This window comes from Xenopus laevis, chromosome 5S (assembly GCF_017654675.1).
Source record: "Xenopus laevis strain J_2021 chromosome 5S, Xenopus_laevis_v10.1, whole genome shotgun sequence".
Taxonomy (NCBI): domain Eukaryota; kingdom Metazoa; phylum Chordata; class Amphibia; order Anura; family Pipidae; genus Xenopus; species Xenopus laevis.
In genome coordinates this window covers 110,072,144-110,095,542 of record NC_054380.1, presented here as the reverse complement: position 1 = coordinate 110,095,542, position 23,399 = coordinate 110,072,144, and the positions used below count along the sequence as shown (strand labels likewise).

At 38.7% G+C, this 23,399-nt stretch overlaps 1 protein-coding gene across 1 annotated transcript; it reads left to right on the top strand.

Moving 5' to 3' along the window:
- Window positions 1-8,828: 8,828 nt before the first annotated feature.
- commd2.S (COMM domain containing 2 S homeolog) lies at window positions 8,829-22,017 on the top strand. Its single transcript, NM_001095404.1, is given in 5 exon segments — window positions 8,829-8,975; window positions 14,117-14,194; window positions 17,202-17,284; window positions 17,364-17,537; window positions 21,537-22,017. Coding segments are annotated over 5 exon segments (600 nt in total). The 5' UTR covers window positions 8,829-8,908; the 3' UTR covers window positions 21,735-22,017.
- The last annotated feature ends 1,382 nt before the right edge of the window (window positions 22,018-23,399 follow it).

Below are 23,399 nucleotides of genomic sequence, written 5' to 3'. Positions count from 1 at the left end.
CCGTGTGGGTTAATATTCCTTCATCTATATCTAGCAATAGACTCAATAAATCCATACAGATGTTTAAGGTGGTTAAGAAGTTGAAGTCACCCTAAATGAAATATTTACCTTTACTTTTAATGATAGATTTGGATAGGAGGAATTCAAGGTTGACTAAAAGGAATGGAATGAAAACTGTGCAAGCTCTACATCTCCCCCGTGTGTTGAATATGTGTAAGCATTTACACTGAGTGGCATCACGATCATTTTGTATAGCAGCAGTAAAATGTTGTGAAGTGGTTAGCAATGTCACACACATTTCAACCAGAGCTTGATCTGAAATCAGACCTAGGAAATATTACGACATTCGAATGGCCCCACAAATAACGGAAACTTTGGATTGATTTGCATAGTGGCTAAAGTATGTCAATAGTATAGACCTAACAGCCACTGCAAACAATGTATAATTGAAACATTTATAATTTATGCAGGAAAAAAAATATTTTTACATACTTAAACTTGATCCCATCTGCAACAGTCTTTAAAACAGAAGGGACATCATCATAAAACCAGAAATCATGTAATTCAAAAATGGGGGGAAAAGCAGATTGGGTGGTAGAGATGCCTATTTACAGCCCCCTGACCTGCACTGCAATTCCAGCATCTGAATTGTCTATTATGGATATTTACTCAAATGGCAAATGTAGTAACACTTTTCTCACAGAGACAACACCCCAAGTACAGAGATGAGGTTCAGCAGCTGGCAGTCTGGTGCAGTGAGAACAACCTGTCATTAAATGTGGATAAAAAGAAAGAGATGATCGTCGACTTCAGGAGAACTTGCCCTGCTCACACACCACTCAACATCAACGGCTCCACGGTAGACACAGTAAAGAACACCAAATTCCTGGGAGTCCACATCTCTGATGACCTCACCTGGATCACTAACACTGCCTCCATCACCAAAAAGGCTCAGCAGCGTATTCACTTCCTAAGACGACTGAAACGGGCCAGCCTTCCGCCTCCCACCCTCACAGTGTTCTACAGGGGCACCATAGAGAGCGTCCTGACGAGCTGCATCTCCATCTGGTACAGTAGTGCCAGCTCTGCTGACCGGAAAAGTCTAGAGCGGACTGTCAGAGCAGCTGGCAACATCATTGGAGCGGCTCTTCCATCTTCCACAAGCGCTGTGCAAGAAAGGCCTCCTGCATTGCATGGACTCCACACACCCCTCACACGGACTGTTCATGCTGCTCCCATCCAGCAGACGATTTTGCAGCATTAAAACCCCGAACAACCAGGCTGCATGAAAGCTTTTTTCCACAAGTGATCACTGCGATCCTCAACTCACTGCCTGTCCTCCCACTACATTCCAGACACACCTGAACTGTGAACTTAACTTTGTGAACTGTTAATTTATTTGCACAATTCTAAAGGCTTACACATGTATATATCCAATTTCTGCCAATATATTGCACATTTCAAATGTTTACATATTTATTGTGTATTCTAAGTGCCTTTTTGTGATATGTACTAGCTGGAGCCATGTCGCTTCGTCTCACTGTGTATTCATATAAGGGATGTACCGAATCCAGGATTCGGTTCGGGATTCGGCCTTTTTCAGCAGGATTCGGATTCAGCCGAATCCTTCTGCCTGGCCGAACTGAATCCGAATCTTAATTTGCATATGCAAATTAGGGGTGGGGAGGGAAATCTGGTGACTTTTTGTCACAAAGCAAGGAAGTAAAAAATGTTTTCCCTTTCCCACCACTAATTTGCATATGCAAATTAGGATTCAGATTCGGTTCGGTATTCAGCCGAATCTTTCACAAAGGAATCCAAAATAGTGGATTCGTGCATCCCTAATTCGTATACTGCTGAGATGACAATAACGTTTACTTTGACTTTGACTTTGAAGTAACAGGTATATGACAGTTTTTTTTTTGGGTGTTCGCAGAATAGGATGCTTTTTATTCCATACAGTAAAATGCAAACTAACAGAGTTAATTTTTCGAAAATAAGGACCAGTCACCTGAAATTTTAGGAAACTTGCTCTTTCAAAGGGCCTGAGCCTCTATTAGATTAATTACAATCAGAAAAGTAAAATATTTCCATTTCAGTCTTTAAGCGGATTTTCTCTGTTATTTGAAAGCTCATAATTCCCACTTTGTGGACAGAGAGCTCACTCACAGCCCCTTTCCTTATCTGTCTCAGAATTTTTTCTGAGAGCTATATCTTCCATTTAGAGTCTTTTGAGTTACCATGTCACACTACCTTCAACATGGCCAATAACCACATTTTTTGCAGGCACCCAATCCAATGCTGTGTTTTCATACTGGTAGGCTATAGCCTATGCAAGTCCGACACCTCCCCCTCCAAATTCAGCATTTTAATCAGAATAAGAGGGCTTTAAATTAACTGAGAGACATTTTGTTTATGCTAAATATAAAACAGCACATAAAAAAGTTGTTTTATTTTTAAACTTTTTTTATGGCATATTAGTTGTCTGTGCCTGGCGGTGTAATATCATTATGTATTTTGAGTAAATTATTGAAAACTACAAATTGTCATCAAAATATACCAGATGTACAGAAGCAGATCTTGAAGAGGTCAATAAAGACTGCAGCTACAAAAAATTTGATAAAAATTAAAATATATAGATGCCTATAAAATAATATATATGCCGTTGCACTACTGTAGTGAGAATTGCTATTCAGATATAGTGTTACAGTGGCCTGACAAAAGACTGTAAACTAAAAATATACAGTATAAAAAGGTGATCAGCATATGGTAGGATCTGGTACCCTATGAATAAAGTACTGATCATAATGAAAATGCCCATAGATATTCAAGCTCCCGCATTGCAATGTGCCATTAGGATGTACTGTATATGTTTCATAGTGCTACAAAAAATGCTTAAAAAGGGATCATATTTTGTGACAGTTGTCCATTGTGCTGTGAAAGTGAATCTTTGACAGAACAGCCTAAAATCCTCTCTGCTATTGACTAACAAAGTTATTATTACCTTCAGTTGTCTGGAGCGATTGTCCAAGGGCAGTGAGAAGAGAGACAAGCTGACAGTCTGCCTCCAATCTCTCACTTTTACAAAATGAATCTGTCTTTCGTCTGGCTCAATGAATTCATTGGCTCTGGCTTCGAAAATCTGCCTGATGCTGGAGAAAAGGGGAAAGAAAGAATCACCGTACATGACCAGAGGCAAAGTCAGACAACTGGGACCAATATATGAGAAAGGAAACAATTATATTGGATTTGTGACTTTCAGCTGAAATTGAACCCCAACTCCCCAATATTCTCGTAGCCAAAGCCCAAAGCCTTTCAGTGCAATAAGATAGAGAGGGCACAGGTTTGACATCATTTACATGCTGAAGACTGAAACACAATACAGCTATATTTACAGTGCTGGGCATAAAAGCAGGCACAGATTGGAGTCCATATAAAGACCATACAGAAAGCATAATAGAGTCCTGTACTTTTCACCTGCCTTTGACCACCCACTAAACCCAGCTTTTACTTTGTGCTCTGCACCTGCTGAAATTTATTTTGTGTCTACTCTGCAGAGCATAAGCGGAACTTGTGAAAGGGTATGCCAAACCAAGGCTGCATGATACCCATGTGCCATTTACCTGGTTACCGCTCCTTTATATCGGAACACCACACATTAATAAAAAAGTAAATTCCCAGGTTTATTTAAATATTCACAAGATATTTTCAGGGTGATCAGTTATCAGTACTTATCAGACATTAGTATGAAATCCACTATACAAAGTGATTGTGTGACAGCATTTCTCTTAAAATTAGTAAAAAAAATACAAAATGTTGGGGTATATGCAGAAATTTATTTTTTTTAAGATATACACATTATATTACGGTATACAAAGTAATATTGGGATTGTTTAATTACGGATTGTGATTTGTGAATGGTATGTTTTCCTGGCATAGAAATTAGTGTGGGCAAACTGAGCATGATGGGGGATGGAGTACCATTGATGGAAAGTAAAAGGTTAAGGGATTAGGGTATGTAAAGCTGTCCAGAACCCCCAGAGAGCTTCAGAAAGCACAAAATGCAAAATGCATAGATGTTTGCTCTGCCCGAGTCTCGCTGGAAGATTAGGCTAAATGTGGTGACACAGGACATTAAGTTTACGTGGTATTACATCAAACTACGCACAGGAGGGAATACAGAAGCAGAGAGCCCTCATTTTAGACTGCAAGGTTTTTTTTATATAGGTAAACGTTTTAATTTATAGGGGGAGGTTCTTAGTAGTAATTGCTTTATAAGGGGAACTCTGAGTAAGTGTTAAATGGATACGCCGCTTGGAAACGTTGGAACCCCATGGCCTTAATCGAGAATATGACTTGCATCCCATATACCGATAGATTTGTATGGTTGTTTTTCATTTTTCTATGATCGGATATTTTTATAAAAATTGGTCATTTTTATAAAAATTTTTCATTTTTATTGTTTTACAGATAATATATTATGAAATCTGAAAGTGTGCCCAGATGAATATACTCATCATGAAATACGTAATTATGTCTTCATGTAGCTAACAAGAAATAAATGTACAATCTTTGGACAGAGAAGAATGTATCTGACAATGTTGCCTTTATATTGCTACTAATTGATTCTTGTTAGCCGCCCATAGATGGAGCTCTGTAACCAAGTATAAATTTGTGTAACCATAAGTAGTTCAGAAACTTGAAAAAAGGCCATGCAGGCCTGAAACGTCGTGTTTGTTCGAGATTGAGCCAGGAATCCAATAAAGGCTTTTATTATTCAACAAGATTATGGTGCTATGATTTTGCTATCGAACTCTGAGTAAGTGGCCCAATATAGATTTAAAAAGTGTTTTATGCCACTAAGTTCTATCTGCAGGAAATACACATTATAAACACTGTGATTGTGCACCTGTTTTTATTTTTTTCTAATTTTAAGAGAAATGCTTTCACATAAACTGCTTGTATAGTGGATTTCATAGTAATGTCTGATCACCCTGAAAATATATTGTGAATATTTAAATCAACCTGGGAATTGGTTTTTTAATTAATGTGTGGTGTTCTGATATAAAGGTGCGCTAACCAGGTAAATGGCACATTCTATTGTTTGAGTTTGTATATAGTATTAGCATCACTGGAGAGAGACAGTTAATAACATATTGAGTAATTGTATATATAAGTTTAGCACGAATTGGGTAAAACTTGATTCTGCATGACACCCATACTTAGGTTTGCCAGTGGTCTGGTTTTAAACTAAACTGCAGGGTTTTTTCAAAGAGTTGTCTAATTCAAAACATGTTGTAAAATCGGACAAAAACCCATCCGATTGAAACGCATGTGATGTCATAGCCCTGTCCCCAATGCCAGTGGCATAACTATTTGGGGTGCTATTTTACCTGGGCCTGCACTCTTGGGAAAAGAAGAGTCACCTCGCACACCCTGGCCTTCAGCAGCTCTGCCAGGTGCTCAAATACCAGGAGGGATCGGCACCCTCCTCAACCAGTAATAAGGAAAAAAGGCAATGGCACACTGGACACGATCAAGCAGGGAAAACCCTTGCAAAGATTTATTTGCACACGTGTGCAAATAAATCTTTGCAAGGGTTTTCCCTGCTTGATCGTGTCCAGTGTGCCATTGCCTTTTTTCCTGCACTCTTGGGGCCAGCCAGAGTTGTATCATAGACAGGAAGGCAGGAGAGATTTTTCTGTGCACATCCTGCATTTAGGCCCATCCCCTAATGTCATTGACTCACACCCAACATTGTTTCCTAACGTCATCCTTCTGCTCATTTTACCTGATTTTTGTCCCTAGCAAACCTGGCAAGCATTCTCATACTAACATGGAAGAAATTTGAAGACCGTTTACATAGGCTGTGCATAATAAGGCAAACATTCTGGGTTTACGTGTTGCATTGTGGGTAAACAAAATACAAATTGTGCCGATAGTTGAACTTATTTGCCTGCTGTTAAATGTGGCTCTATTTCTTTTATACATTCCCCCACAAGATAAGGCAGAAATCCTCTCTGCCTATGATTAAGTGCCAGGGGATATGAAACACGTAAGGTGGAATACCATGTGGTCTGTATGCCTATCTTTTTAACATGATTTTTGAATAAAGACTATTTTTTTGGATAACTTTTTTGGTTTTGGGATAATTTTTTTGGTTTTGGATGTTTATACCCTTTTGAACTGGGGGCTTTATCCCAAAAATCAAGGGCCCTTTTTGACAGGCCCTGTAGAGATTAGCATCCCATTATATATATTTTCTACAAAAATCCTCTCTGCCTTAGTCTTACCCACCTAACTGCAACTTGTGTGATGTCATAGCCCTGCCCCCAGTGCCAGTGGACTACCTGGGGTGCAAAGGGTGCTATCGCACCCAGGCCCACACCCTACTGGACCCACATAATAGACAGCATGGCAGGGGGATTTTTCTGAGTGTGTCAGGTTTTCTGTGTGTGTGTCCCTGGCAGAGGTGGCAGCCTTCCCATACTAAAGAAATTGAAGACATTTGTGCACAGTTTACTAAGGCTGTGCACAATATTTTATTTTCCTGCTGTTAAATGAGGCCCTATTTCCCTCACAAGGTTAGGCAAAATAAAAATCTCTCTGCCAGACCATTATTTAGCATCCCTCATGCAAACACAGGTACTAAATCATTCATATATCAATTATTTCTGAATTTGGAGCCCCCCTCCATTTGTTGGTTCAGACTCCCTGTATGTGGTACAGAATGAACGATCAGTTGCTGGACCAAAGAAGGATTAAGGACGTATTACTGCAGCAATGCCTGAAATCATTTTGAGAACCCTGTCCCAGCATCTTATTTAGAGGATAATTAGAAATATGATTGGACGCCTCAAAAGCAATCTACTGAAAATATCTGTAAATTGAGCCAAATATCTTACCAGAAATCAATTTGCAAACTAAAAAATGGATTTTCGTTTTACAGAGCACCATTTGTTTTCATCTGCTGTGCTTGCTTCGATCTGCTCCGCTATGCTTATTGCTGTACAAATCTTTTAGATTCTGCTTTCTACATAGAGAAATATAGAGTCCTGCAACATATCAGTGGTTTAGAGACATCTCCTTCCTAATCGTATCCTAGTCAGTGAGTAATTAATAGTAGTGATACAGAATATACTACTGTTTATACTGATGTACAAATGTAATATACTGGTTGTGGTACACGTTAAATACGTTATTCTATTGTACACTAAAAGTGCAAAAAAATGGTAAAATGTTTTTGAAAAAAATGTTCTTAAATCGGTTTAGTAAATGTTTAATTGCTTTGCAATATGTTTAAGGAAAAATGGAAATTGGCTAAGCTTCTTATGAGAGGACTATTCTCATTAACCGCCACTAGGAGTCTCTGTGTGTAAGCCTATAAATTTGTAGTCTCTTTTGTATATCATCACTGAGGAAGGGCCATGCGGTCCCGAAACGTTTTTGATCTTTTGAATTGTGTCAAGAGCACTATGGAATAAAACTTGGGATCAACCCGTTTGCTGCAAACAAAGGTATTGGCTTTCTCATTGTTATTGGTACCACCCAACTGTCCCATTTTTGGAACTGCTCAGTCCCGGTTTCTTACTGAAATGTCCCGAGTTTCTATTTGATCCCCTGCACAGACCCCATAGTCACAGGGGGGCCAGGACTGTGGGGCACACTTCCTCTTTTGCTAATAAGAAAACCCCCTCCTCCCCAGCCGCTCTCTTACCGACGAGGAAGGGGACACTAGTCGTGCAGAAAATGGGCGGGAGGATGGGGATAGAAGTGTGCTTGGCCCCTCTGAAAGTTTTTTTGCAGGGGGCTGGTGCACTACTGTTACACCACTGATTTCCACAATGACCATTTTCCACTGTAACACTCAGGTCCTTATTTATCAAAATCCGAATTTTTCTGAGTATTTAAAATGAAAAAGTCCGACCAAACTAGAATCCACGATTGGACATTTTTTGTTATTTTAAAAGCTAAATTTTTCGGATCGGGTAAAAACTCAATAAACTTTGACAAAAATCCAAATCGTACGATTTTCTCAGATTGTTTTGCAGAACCGCTCGATTTCTTTTGGGCTTTCTTTTGGATTTTTGCCTGAAAATCCCAAAATAGTTTTCCATCCTCGGGATATAATAAATCTTGAAAAATTCAAGTTTTTTCCCACTAAAAATTTGGATTTTATAGTTTATAAAAATTGAATTTTCTAAGTTTTTTTTGGATTCAGAATTTAATAAATAACCCCCTCAGTGTTGGACTGGCCCATCAGGATACCAGGAAAACTCCCGGTGGGCTCAGGTGTCAGTGGGCCCTCATGCTGCTAAACATTTGGCCTATTTCATGGTCATTCCCTATTTCTATGAGAACAAAGTGGATAAATAGATGGAATAATAGATTATAGTATTTAAAGAAAAATGACTAAGAAAATAGAGGTTGAGTGAGGAGAGAAAGAATAATATACTGAGGGTGGGCCCCAGGTGTCCTAGTTAGGGTTGCCACCTGGCCGGTATTTTTCCAGCCTGGTCTGTAAAAATGATGGTTGATCCCAATGTTATTAATAAGGAAAAAAGAAATATATATAGGACGGACGGTATTTTTTTCCAGAAAAGGTGGCAACCCTAGTCCTAGTCCGACACTGGTAACGCCTCAGACTACAAATAACTGCTGAAACTCAAAATCAGCAGCACTCACTCAAACAACTCACAAAAAAAATCCTGCCAGCAGATGGAGCCAGTGTACTACAATGAAAAGACTGTGGAACCTTTGATCCAGCTTATAGTTTCCTGTCGGAAGCCTGTGCCGGTGCACACTGTAGAGTTGTCATGTGACTATCGGTGTAGCTGTTTTCCCTTGTTGTGTTTATGTTGCTGTTAGTTCTTTGTGCTAAACTTGCTGGAGAAACGACTGAGTGAAAATGCTGCTGGTACTAAGCGAAGAGCACAAGGAACATCTGCAGATCTTAACTCAGGTGGGCGGTGCCGGTAAGTCATGTGACTGCATTCAATCAGCTGAGCTGCACCCAGTCTCTACTTGATTTCTCTGGAGCGGCCAGTCGAGTTCATTTTGCACAAACAGGTCAAGGGAAAATCAATTCATACTCACCGAGATTTTCTTTTCCTGGACTGAAGCATTACAGTAGGCACATGTTTCCCTTTTGTGCCCACTGCCATGTGAAGTACAGGGAATACCTTCAGATACCAGTGCTTTCTATTAAGTGTGGGTGCAGCATGCATTGATTCTGTGTTGTAGGATTCTGTAGCCCTGCAACATCCTGAGACAGTTCCCTAGGCAGCCAGATACGTGCCTGTGACATTGAATTGCCCTGATTTGAATTTGTTTAGTTATTGTAGGGGACCAATAATCCCAGAATCAGCTCAGAATGTCCTGGTTTTGTTTCCTATGCCCTCCCTGTAGGGGGAGTTTTCCCTAACCTGCCCCAAATCCTGCCCTAGTTTATTTAAGAGAAGGCAGTGCAGTACAGAACTGTCAGCTCCCCTGATTTTTTCGGGAGTTACCAGATTTTCCACTCTGTCCCCCGTCTGCTGAATTTCCCCCGAGTTTTGATGATTTATGATTATGTCTAACGCTTTGCAGGCAAAAATCGGGTTTGCGCATGCACAGAACATTTCAGTGACGTCATCGGAGCGAAGTGCTGCACATGCGCGTGAGGTAACTTCCAGTGGCGTCACAAACCATGACTTTTTACAGCTGCGAGTGCCGCGAATCCCTGACAAATCCATTAAAAAAGTTGACAGCTCGGCTGATTGTTCATTTTCAATACAAACATGTTAGAGCTAAATTGATAGAAACAATTCAGGGTAGAAAAATATCATTCTACCTGTATCTGTGATTCAGCACTAACAGTGGCCGGTGTTTGGGTGACTTCAAAGGCGCCCAATCAGAATTTTCTGTCCAGCTTCAGCTTGTCTCCCTTGCACACACTGAATATCATACTAAACCTTGTTTCGTACGATATTATCATATCAGTGCATCTATAGCCATATTGCCAGATGTAGAGGATCTCTTCTTGATTGTCCTACTACCAGATACATTGCCTTAGCCCGGATGCAGGCAGATGGAAGACTTTTTCACTGAAATCCACTGCATCTGCCTGCACCCAAGCCATGGCAATATATCTGGGCACATCAAGCAGCGGAAGAGCTGTTTCTCCGCCTGCATTTCTCCACTGGCTGAGACCCTCTACATCTGGCACTAGCCTATTAAGTCTGTTTTGCAAGTATTTTGCAAGCTTAGTGCACCCCCTATTTGTGTAAAGAGTGAGGCTGTTGTTAGCCCAGAGAGGCTTCCCTGGAGGGATATATTTTACTATGTTGTCTCTCTACTGGCAAAGTGTGTGCATCATACTCTGCCCCACCTCCATTTTGAACTTATTAACTATTGGGGGTTGTAATGTAACATACTGTGCACATTGCTACAGGCTGGATATTTTGTGTAGTGAAGAGCAAGTAAAGTACCCACTTACACAAAACTGGTTACCCAGATTAGCAATTGTTGAAGCTTTTGTATTTTTTTTTTAAACTAGTGCATGGCAGCCAATTGGATTTATACACCTGCTGTTGCAATACACTGGCTTAATACACTGTAGAAATAACAGAGGGGTCTGAACCCCATCACATATATCATATTAGGCCATGGGCACACAAGCTGAAGGGCTCTGCTGCTCTCAGCATGTTTATTTCTGAGGACTGCTCTGTGTCCCTGCTCTTATGATTTGACTCTGATCCACATACACAGTGGAGCAGAAGCATAGTCAGCCCAACTACATGGAAAGAGGAATCTCTGGGCTGACCTCCATTCCACGTTTGCACATGCAGGTGGATCAGATTCAAATCAATGGAGCAGGGAAATACGTAGGCTCAGGGCCTTTCAGCCCATGTGCCCACAGCCACATCCTTATACATGACAAAAATTGCAGCTGCAATGAGAAGGGGAAACTCTGGGAATCTTTCTAGCACTAGAGTTTTTGATGGATAAGTTCCTTGCTTAAAGTAGACCTGTCACCCGGACATAAAAAGCTGTATAATAAAAGTCCTTTCCAAATTACACATGAAACCCATTCTGCATTTCCTACATGTTGCTGTACTCCCCACATTCCCCTTCCCTGTTCACAGTCTATAATTGTGTAGCCAATGCAAAGCCATGGGCATCAGGTCCCCCATTCTGGTGCATAAACAAGATTTTGAGGTGTTATAATGCAGTGTCCACAAAATGGCTGCTGCCTGCTTGCTGTGGTGGTGAATTCCAAGGCTGACTGCAACCAAGATTTAAATAATTTATATAGTGTAAGTAAAGTTTATTTTGCTTAACAAACCCAATAGATAAGAATTTGGAATTATTTCTTAGGGTGACAGGTCCCCTTTAACCTACATTCATTTATGAGCTGTCAGGGGAAAGTTGGAATGGGACAGGGGTATTGAGACTACAATTATTGGCTTGAGAATAAGGCACAACAGATTTCAGATATTGGCAGCAGGTGGCAGTGTGACTTAAAACAAGCAGAAGCGTGGGTTACAATTCAAATCAATGCATTAAAAAGTGAGCAGGTTATTCGTTCTGTTTTACAGTTAAAATAATTTGATCCACTATTTATTCTTCTACCGTAAAATATAAGGATATGCAAAATCAGTGAGGAGTTCCACTTCCATATCATGGTACATAGCAACAGTGTAAGGGTAATAGCAATGGTAGTTATATCGGCTCTAACGGGGCCTTACACATTTTGCCCATCAATCACCTATGAGTGGTTTTGTACAACTTGTAGAAAAGTTTGGTGCGCTACCAATCTCAATTCAGGCAACTTTCCCACAGCCAGCAAATTACTCATCTGACCCTATTTGTAATTATTTCTATGAAACCTGTCTGTTGGTCAGTATGGCAAACATTTGCTCAAGAAGACAGAACAGAAAGGAAAAGCTTGTGTCAAGTCTTTTGTGTTGTGCGTGTATCAGATCTGGAGTTGGGAGCAGTTCCCAGGGAAGGCTACGGCCATAAAGCAGTGGGGTTGCTTGTACTTGCCATATAAGATGTACTATGCCCCTTAATTAAACTAAGGCATGTGTTTAGTTTCTCTTCTCACTGCAGGAGGGCTGGGGGCTTCAGGAAATGTTCCCTACCATGTAACTGAAATATTGGCCCAGTTCATTTACCACAAAAGTCCAGATGAAAATGTCATTATTCCACAATACAATACCAAAGCACCTACTGTATTTGAGTAATCTTAGTCAGGCCATTTAGTGGCTGCTTTATTACATATAGAACTAGGGAGTCCTGAAGGATCTTGAATCAAATGTGGGTAGAATAAGTGCTGCATGTGATTATGTATTTATAACAATAGTATATAGGTTATTTCCTATACAGTTAATGGACCTGATATCCAAAATGCTTGAGAGCTGAGATTTTCCAGATAAGGGGTCCTTCACTAATTTGGATCACTGTACCTTAAAACTACTAGAAAATCCTTTAAACATTAAATAAACCCAATAGGATTGTTTTTTGTTTTGACACCAATATTGATAGATTATCTGTGAGGGCACCTGGTATAGCACAGCGGGGACGCCCACTGACTTCTTTTTTTCAAGCAAGCCGACTCTTCTTTTACACCGTGCTCGCCGCTTCAGGGTTTTTGTTGCTCATCTGCATCTGATGTCATCGGATTTGGTGCGAAGTTTAAATATTTAAAGGCGCCATGTCCTTTTTCATATTGCCCAAAGTAGGTCTATTTTATTAGTTCCTGTGTGCAATTCCTAGTTTGTCTTACCTGTTTGTGATCTTGCCTGTCCCTGACCATTCCTAGTTTGCTGCCTGTCCTGCTTTTTGCCTGTTTATTGACCCCTCTCTTGGATCCTGTTTCTGTTGATACTCTTAGTTTTGACCCGGCCTGTGACCCCGACTACTCTCTCAACTCCTGATTCTGTACTGCCTGATTGTTACTATTTTGGCCTGTCCCTCAACCACGTTCCTTGTTCCCAGCCCTCCTAGTACACCTTCAGTTCCCTTGCCTGCCCAGAATTCTCCCCTTGGTCCTCTCACTATAAGACCTGGCGGCATCCAAGTAGCAGAGTGTAAAAGCTTCATTTTTACCTTCTGAAGCAGCTCTGTGTGGGGGGGGGGTTGCCAACTCTTTAAATGGCACCTATCACAGCCAAAATCAAACACATATTAACAATCTGACCAGTACAACCTAAACACGTTTAATCAAACTATAGTTTTTTGAAAAAACTGACGGGTTTTAAAAAATCCCTTACTTTGTCAAATTGGTTCTTTCACTGAGGGAGTCCATACAGTGACTATAACAGTGGCCATAACATGATTTTAGTTATGATTGTGCCCTTTAACTGTTCTAAATTGATACATTTAGTCGATACTTTTCTTATCTTTGAGTTTCATTACAGGCAGCTGTTAGAATTGATACAATAGTTACTAATATTCCACAGATGCTGCTGAGAAATGTATAAACTAATTGTAATAAATTGTAACAGTTGCGAATCTGTTCCTGGATCACTGAGTTGCCAGACTGAAACACCAGAGACAGGAACATTAAACTTTAAACTTACATTTTGGGAAAACGGTAAAAAAATAAAAGATGGCAAGCACTTTAATAACACTGACATCAAGTATCCATTTTATTGGCCTTGCCAGTAAAAGGGGCGGTTCACCTTTAAGTTTACTTTAAGTATGTTATAGAATGTGCTATATCTAGCAATTGGTCTTCATTATTTATTATAGTTTTCAAATTATTTGCCTTCTTCTTACTCTTTCCAGCTTTCAAATGGGGGTCACTGACCCTATCTAAAAAAAACAAATACTCTGTAAGGCTATAATTTTATTGTTATTGCTACTTTTTATTACTCATCTTTCTATTCAGGCCTCTCCTATTCATATTCCAGTCTCTCATCAAATCAATGAATGGTACTACGGTAATGGGGACCCTAGCATTCAGATTGCTGAAATTGCAAATTGGAGAGCTGCTGAATAAAAAGCGAAATAACTCAAAAATCACAAATAATTGACTATGAACAGTTAGCGCATTAAAAAAAGGTCTCAATAGTTTCCAGTTTTCACCATTTGGTAATTTGTCGTGTTGATTTCCCTTTTTTTTCAGTTGTTGGTGAATTTGGTCGCATTGCTATAGAATTTTTAAGAAGAGGTTCCAATCCCAAAGTCTATGAAGGAGCTGCAAGTAAGTATATAGACATTTTGGGAAGCATTAATAAAATGTCTGGATTAGACTGCTCCAAATTTGAAAATTAGATTAAAATTTTTTTTTTTTTAAATAAATTGAATATATTTTAGAATTAAATGATGAATCTCAGAGGTTTGTTTAGTGAGTGTGAGGTCTAAATCAACAACCTTTTGCATTATCAATTGTTAACAATAACTTTAGCCTTGAGCTGGATACCTGATACAGGCTAAACATCTATTACTTGTAACATGTTTGATCACTCTGAGTCAACTAAAGGCATTCGATTAGCCTTACAGATGTTTTTTGCGTTAATTATGCTCAATATATTAGATTGCATTTGTTAACTTTGTTTTTAGTTTTCATTCTGCATTGCCTATGTGCAAGGTTAGGGGAACGTTGCTGTCTTTCCTATGCCTGCTTTCTGTTATTACGGATTCCTTTGGATCTAGCCTAACCACATCTCACATTTAATATTATGCCCTAGCCACTAAGCTTGATATCTTCAAAGTGTGAATAACCAGCTTCTTTTGGAGCAGACCTCCCAGCATCCACACAAGAGCCTATAGATACAGTCAAGGTTTACTAATAATTAGAAAGCAACAGATTAAAGAGATTTATTTATATTATTTAGGGATCAGAAGACTTTGGGAATGGAGAGGTTGTTTAATGAATTAAAAAGTAAAATCATATTTTCTATGGAATGGTTAAAAAAAAGTATATGAGACATATGATCATAGATTATTCCCTTAGTATTTCCATGAATGAACTATGATGGCATAATAATATTACATTACTGCACCTTGGTTTTTAGGAAATTTTAGGTGCTTTCAAAATGCCTGATATTGATTGAAAGGGAGGAAATCACCTTTTACCCTCATCAATACTAATAAATTTCTTTAGAAAACGGGTTTAGCTTACAGTAGTGCTTAACAGTTTGTGAACCCTTTAAAAAATTTTTTGTATTTTTATACAAATGAGACCTATAACATCATCTCATTTTTTAAATAAGTCCTAAAAGGAGATGAAGAAAACCTAATTAAACAAATGAAATGAAAAATATTATATTTGGTTATGTATTTATTGAAAAAAAAAAATTTCTGAGTGTGGCAAAAGTAAGCGAATTGTGCTCTTAGTATTTTGTGCTAAACTTTGCGGAAACCCTCAATCAGTCCTGCACATCGACATAGATGAATTTTAGCCCATTCCTCCATACAGAACAGCTTCAGGTTAGTTGATGAGTTTCCTCACATGAACTGCTCGCTTTAGGTCTTTCCACAATATAACAATTGGATTAAGGTAAGGACTTTTACTTGGCCATTCCAGAACATTCACTTTATTCTTCTTTAACCATTCTTTGGTTGAACGACTTGTGCGTTTAGGATCTTTGTATTGCAGCATGACCTATTGTCTCTTGAAATCCAGTACACGGAGAGATGTCTTGACATTTTCCTCTAGAATTCTCTGGTATAGTACAAAAATCATTGTTCAAGCTTTTCAGGCCCAGATGTAGCAAAACAGTCCCAAAACAGAACACTCCTACCATTTCACAGATAAGATAAGGTTCTTACGCTGGAATGCAGTGTTTTTATTTCTCCAAATGTAATGCCCCTCTTTAAAACCAAGCAGTTCTACTTTGGCTTCATCCGTCCACAAAACATTCTTCCAGTATCCTTTTGGTTTGTCCACATGATCTTGCAAACTGTAGGCAGTCAACAATATTTTCAGGGGAGAGTGGTGGCTTCCTCCTGGCTACCCTGCCATAAACACCATTGCTGTTCTCTTGATGGTGGACTCATGAACATCAACATTTGCCAATATATGAGACAGGCCTTCAGTTGCATAGAAGTTACCCTGGATTCATTTCTTACCTCTCGGACTATTAGATGCCTTGCAGTTGGAGTTATCTTTGATGGTCGACCACTTCTGGGTAGGGCAACTACAGTCTTGAATTTCCTCCATTTATAAGCAATCTGTCCTGACTGTTGATTGGTGGAACCCAAACTCTTTAGAGATAGTCTTGTAACCGTTTCCAGCTTTATGGGCATCAACTCAACAACTCTTTTGCTGAGGTCCTCAGACACCTCCTTTGTTTAAGCCATGATACACATACACATGTGTCATGCTTTGCTGGATCCCTGTTCTTTAAATAAAACAGTGTCTCTCACATCCCATTTACTGAAAACACCAGACTGATTTCACCTTCAAATTATATGATAATCCTAAGGATTCACTTACTTTTGCCACACACCGATACTATAATAATTTTTGTTTCATTTGTTTAGGTTAACCAGGGTAACCTTAAGACTTGTTTGAAAATCAGATGATGTTTTAGGTTACATTTGTATAAAAATATTGAACATTTTAAAGGGAAAATTTTAAAGGGTTCACAAACTTTCAATCACCACTGTATGTGGATAGTGTTTTTTGGCCATTTTGTTCCAGCTGGTTGCACCTAGGTTTCCGTTCATTTAGAAGGCTGCATTCCATAAAATCATAGAAGTGGCTTACTATCAGCAGAGAGACAATGAAAGAGGTTTAATGACAGGTAGCACTTATATTCTGAAAGAAACAAAGTATATTGCCATTGATGTTCTCTTGCACCAGCAAAGAAATAATGTCCATTCTGGTTCTTGGAATTCAATTGGTTGTCCCTTCAAGGTAGACTTTGGATGGCAGAAATAATGTCATATACCAGCCGTTATAAAGTTTCTCTTTGCATTTTAAAAGTATTTTAAAGAACATCTGATGAAAGTTGGCTGGTTGATATTGTATCTTCACATTCACAGTAAGTGTGGCACAACAAAAAATGTTTGTTTGTTTTTTAATTCAGGGAACATTAATGCAAAAGTATTTCTAAATTGCCACCAGCAGTGGAAATAGGTAGTTACAGTAAAATCACATATATTTCTTACAGATGTCTGTCTTTAAAAGCTTTTTTTCCTCCATCGTTTGTAAGTGACTCCTGTTACCTGTTCATGATTTCTACTCTATGTCTCCTTACCAGGGAAGCTAGAGGTTAGCAGCACCACAATTCAGCAAGCTGTCGAGGGGCTCACCTATCTACTAAGCGAGAGCTCTAAGCTTATGGTAAGTGATGATAAGATCTGGCGAGTCCAATTCATTTTACCCCAGGCAAACACATTCATATTCTTATCTGCATCCACAGATATCAGAGGTTGATTTTCAGGACTCTGTCCTTGTTTTGGGTTTCCCAGAAGAAATCAATAAAGTTCTCCTTCAGTTGTATTTGGACAACAGGAAGGAGATATGCCAAACTTTGACAGAACTGGAACCAGCTCTGACTCACTATGATAATATGGATTGGCGCTTGGATGTTCAGGTACTGTGCTCTGTACACAATGATATTCTAGATATATGGTAAAACACAGGTTTTTCTTCATATCCTAACAGCTCGCTCAGCAATGTATATAATTTTGATTAAAGTGTGGCATTTAGGGCTAGGCAAAATACAAACAAAACATGGACGTCTCTAGAAGTGCTCTGTAGCATTCCCATAGGACCTCAGATGTGCAGCAGCCAAGTTTTAACTGAGACGCATTACAGGGATGTAGAGGCAGCATTTCAAACTCACATAAGTCATGAGAGGCCTTTGAGCACTTCTGACTGCAACAAAGTACTTGGCGTGGACCTAACATACATTATGAGCCTTCCTACAATGTCATCTCGCCTAGCAACATATTATAGGGCCATGCTGGGCGGCCTAGTCACTTCTGTGGCCTATGTCTAAGGCTCAAAGGGGTTGTTCACCTTTGAGTTAACTTGTTGTATGATGTAGAGAGTGATATTCTAAGACAATTTGCAATTGGTTTTTATTTTTAATTATTTGTGGTTTTTGAGTTATTTCGCTTTTTATTCAGCAGCTCTCTAGTTTGCAATGTCAGCAATCTGGTTGCTAGGGTCTAAATTACCAAAGCAGCCATGCATTGATTTGAATAAGAGACTGGAATATGAATAAGAGAGGGCCTGAATAGAAAGATGAGTAATGAAAAGCATCAATAACAATAAATGTGCAGCCTTACAGAGCATATGTTTTTTAGATGGGGTCAGTGACCCCTATTTGAAAGCTGGAAAGAGTCAGAATAAGAAGGCAAATAATTCAAAAACTTTACAAAATAAATAATGAAGACCAATTGAAGAGTTGCTTGCAACTGACCATATAACATACTAAAAGTTAACCCCTTTAACAAGACTGGAAAATAAATTATAGACTTTAAAGGGCAGATTTATTTTCGAACTTTTTTTTTTAGTCAAAACTCTCAAATTCGATTGTGAATTATCCAAACTCGATTCAAATTTTGATTTGAATTTTGAGATTTATCAAACCTATACCCTGGAAATAATTCAAAAGCCTCCTTAAACCTGCCGAGTTCCGGTATAAGTCAACGGGAGAGGTCCAGTGACAAATTTGAAGTTGCTAATAGCCTTCCTGACATTCGTTTGGAGAAAAAAAACTCGATTTGAGTTTAGTCAAATTGGATTCTAATTCTAATTCGATTCAAGTTTTCCGGTCGGTAATATTCGTTCGAGTTTTAGATATTCGATTGTTTTTTCTTAAATAACCTCCCAATCGAATTTTGAGTATATTCGAATTTTGAGTATATTTGAACTTGTGAGTGTAAATTCATAACACTATTTGAATTTTTATATTTTGTCACAATATTGATTTAAATGGGAAAAAAAGAAAATCAACTTCCCAAAAGGATCTGAATTCAGAGAAATTGTGTGGTTCAGTAGAATAGGAATAATGATAATTTCATAGCTCTGGCTAAACACACGTCTCTCTGTCGAGAATGTATTGCCAGTCATGTCTGCAAGCTACATCTTTCTCTTTCTAAAAATATACTATCACATGTCTCCAATGTGACAGATTCCTGGTGCCTTCCCTTTGTTCCACTGACCAACTGAACCTCGGGCGGCATTAGCCTTGTATAAAGTAACTGGAGCACTCATACACATTGGACGATGACTACACTGGCTTTAAAGGAAAACTAAACCCTAAAAAATGAATATGGCTTGAATGCCATATTTTATATACTAAACCAGTCTAAAGGTCCAGCATCTTTATAGTAATGATCCAAGCCTTCAAATTTGTCACAGGAGTTTCCCATCTTGGATTTTGTTAAGAGTGTCAGTGACAAACACACGTGCTCAGTGTGCTTTGAACGGTTGTTGAGAAGCGCTAAGCTTAAGGATATATCTACTATATATATATATATATATATATATATATATATATATATATATATATATATATATACACACATATATATACACATATATATATTCCAAAAATGAGGTGCACACTGGAAACCTTTTCAAAAACTAAAATATCATATTTTTTTTTAGTTAAAAACAGGTCAACGTTTCAGTCTGTCCCTAAGACCTATACCAAGACCATTGTAACGCTAATCTGGGCTATCCAGACCACGGATAGTTAATGTCCAGCTAATGGTAAAGAGCATGGGTTACATTGGACTTACACATTAGGATCAGGGCCTTCGCTAAGTGGAAGTCTCCCAAATAGGTGTAGTATAACTATAACACCCTATAGGTGTAGTGTAACTATAACACACAGGCTACTGTATAGCAAAAATAGGAAAGATATTGTATGCCAGGAGGTTCTTATGATGAAAACAAATGGATGGTTTATTGTACAAGCAACAATTGACCACAGGTTTACTCACGTATGAGGGTGGTGTAACGAGTCACAGAGGAGGGTAGATAGAGGAGGATGATGCAGCAATCACAGATGTCACTCCCATAAGTCAAATAGTCAAGCGTACATCAATTCCCTCAGGCAGATACACCTTTAAGTGGTCCGGATCCCATCCAGTGGAGTGGTTAGGGAGAAGAAGTCTAGCCTTACACCCCTATCTGCTGTAGTCCCTTCACTAAAGGCATACAAGGAAGCCTTGTGGGAAGCTACTCCCTGCTATTATCCTTGATGGAGCATGCAACTGCTCTTTCTATATAAGCTGTCTATCTTACTCTTCTAGAGAGTATTAAATAAACTACCCTGTGCTTGTTAACCTCATTCACGGGTTTCCTCCTTCCTGTATTTGAGTGGTTGTTCATGGGATATGATGACTTATTAGAAAACGTTTACCAGTTTGGGGATGTAGAAAACTATTACCAGGTGTCATGAATCTACAAGAAGTGCAACCTTAAAACAACCTGGTGTATCATTTCGTAGCCAGGTTTCCTGTCTCATCTGATAACATTTCACTGGGTCACTTTTCACCAGGAGGTACCTTAAATTTGTACCTCTCTGGTAGCAAGTCATGGGTTTCTCAGGAATCACCCTATTCAGACCATCATCGGAGTATAATTCAAGCCGATGATGGTCTGAATAGGGTGATTCCTCCGTTAAATATTTACCTGCAAAAACATCCAGCACAAGCTAGAGTCCTGTATGGGTCCATTTTTTGGAACCCGTACCCGCAACCTGCAATCCGCAACCCAGACGCGCAACCCACATTCTTACCTGCTTGGACCCGCTACCCGACCCAACCCGCAAGTACCTTATCCGCAACCCGGTCCAGAGACCTGCCGACCATCAAGAATCAGGAAGTGCTGTCATTGTAAACCGGAAGTGACATCATCGGAAGTAGACGTGATCAGTAAAAATCCCTATTGAGAAGACCCACGACCCACAGAACCGCTGACCCGCATCTATACCCGCACCCGGAACTTCTACCCACAACCCGCACGGTACTGCCGGTTTTTGCGAGTAACCCGCAGGTACATTTACCCACTGCAGCACAAGCTTTACTTAGTAGTCAAATAAAGGATATCCCAGCAGCAATCATGATAGTAATAATAGCCTAACCTCACAATATTATATATACTGTACATTTTTCACATTTGTCAAACATAGATATTTCTATTAATACATCAAGCTTGAGACCATGCATAGTCTACAATCTTTTATATGTCTAACTTACTTTTACTGAAAAATATTTATCTCTTTAGAAATAACCCTGTTACACCTACAATAATGAGCAACCTAGTGAGTATAGGTACTCATGACTTTTTGATAAGAGAACTTGAAATTTGGAAAACTGTATATATTATACTATTTACTGTGACTATACTAGGTTACAGTTCCACCAATATGGAAAAAGTGATGGCAAAAACAGTCTATATAAATGAGCTACTTATCTAATTCATTATAGGGGCTTTGTTTTGCTGATTTTGAAGAATTTACCTTTTTTACACTTAAGATAAACTCACTTCAAACCATTAGAAGATCTAAAAAGTGATTGTCAGAGGCTCTCTCCTAATTTCTAGGTTTAACCTCTTTCTCCTTTGCCTTTAGCTTGCAAGCAGGAGTCTGAGACATCAGATCAAACCCACCATCACCATGAAACTGCACCTAAAGCAAAACCAAGAGCCGAGCACTCAAGTGTTGCAGACAGACCCGGCAACATTGATGCATCTCATTCAGGAACTTGAACAAGCACTCGCTGAAATGAAGACCAACCACTGTCGGAGAATAGTGCGCAACATTAAATAGCGAAACGGGCGCTTGTTCATCTAAAAAAATTATAGGTGGCTTCATTGCCATCAATTCCTTCAAGACCCAAATTTGTTTTTATCGACGACTTCAACTTTACAAAGTAATTATTTAAGTAATTAAATAATTAACGTTTTATATAGATAAAGAAGAAAATGTCAGTTTCTGTTGTTAAAGGAAAACTATACCCCCCAAACAATGTAGGTCTCTATAAAAAAGATATTGCATAAAACAATTCATATGTAAAATCCTGCTTCATGTAAATAAACCATTTTCATAATAATATACTTTTCTAGTAGTATGTATAATATATTTCATAAGAACACCCTGTACAATCGAAAGGCACCATTTACAAATGTAACATGCACTGATTTGTGTATATACGCATTTTTGTTTGTAGTGATATACTTTTTTTTTTTTTGCTTTAATAAAAATATTTTCTTTTAAGTTTGAAATGGTTAATACGGGGTATCAGATTGTCAACTACTACTGCTATTGGGCTATAAACATGTATGTCCAAACTGTTTCAACAGATATTACCAGAGGCCAGTTGGTTGGATCAGTCTATGAGGGCATGGCCAGTGCAGTCTTTTACCAGCTTAAAAACCACAACCATGTGCTAAATCCAAATACAAGAGTGTAAATCCTACTATCCGTACATTCTTCACACATTTAGATAGTACAATTTCTACATACTTCATAAATACAATGCTAGAATGGGAACAAAGACATTGCTATATTAAATGATCCTGCAAATGTTTTAAAGGGATACTGTCATGGGAAAACATGTTTTTTTCAAAATGAATCAGTTAATAGTGCTGCTCCATCTGAATTCTGCACTGAAATCTATTTCTCAAAAGAGCAAACAGATTTTTTTATATTTAATTTTGAAATCTGACATGGGGCTAGAAATATTGTCAGTTTCCCAGCTGCCCCTAGTCATGTGACTTGTATTCTGATAATCTTCAGTCACTCGTTACTGCTGTACAGCTAGTTGGAGTTATATCACCCTCCCCCCCCCAACAGCCTACAACAGAACAATGGGAAGGTAACCAGATAACAGCTCCCTAACACAAGATAACAGCTGCCTGGTAGATCTAAGAACAGCACTCAATAGTAAAATCCAGGTCCCACTGCGACATATTCTGTTACATTGAGTAGGAGAAACAACAGCCTGCCAGAAAGCAATTCAATCCTAAAGTGCTGGCTCTTTCTGAAAGCACATGACCAGGCAAAATGACCTGAGATGGCGCCTACACACCTATATTACAACTTAAAAATATACACTTGTTGGGTTAGGAATGACATTTTACATGGTAGAGTGACCTATTTGTAATTTAAAAATAAAAACTACACCATAAAAATCATGACAGAATCCCTTTAAAAAAGGTTGGAGTTAGAATTTTTTAGAGAAATGTCTTTTAACCACTAGTGAATTCAGTTCAGCTATGTATTAAATATGCACTAAGCAGCTGTAGGGGGCACACAAGTGCACATGCTAAAGCATCTCCTGGCATGTTGTTTGCTACATTCTATCTGAAGATATTTGGCACAAATGCTATTATCCAATGCACATGGTTCAGTGTCTTACCAACATATTACACAAGCCTTGTTTTGCGGAACACCTTGAAATGTAAACATTATACATTTTATTTTATGATGATA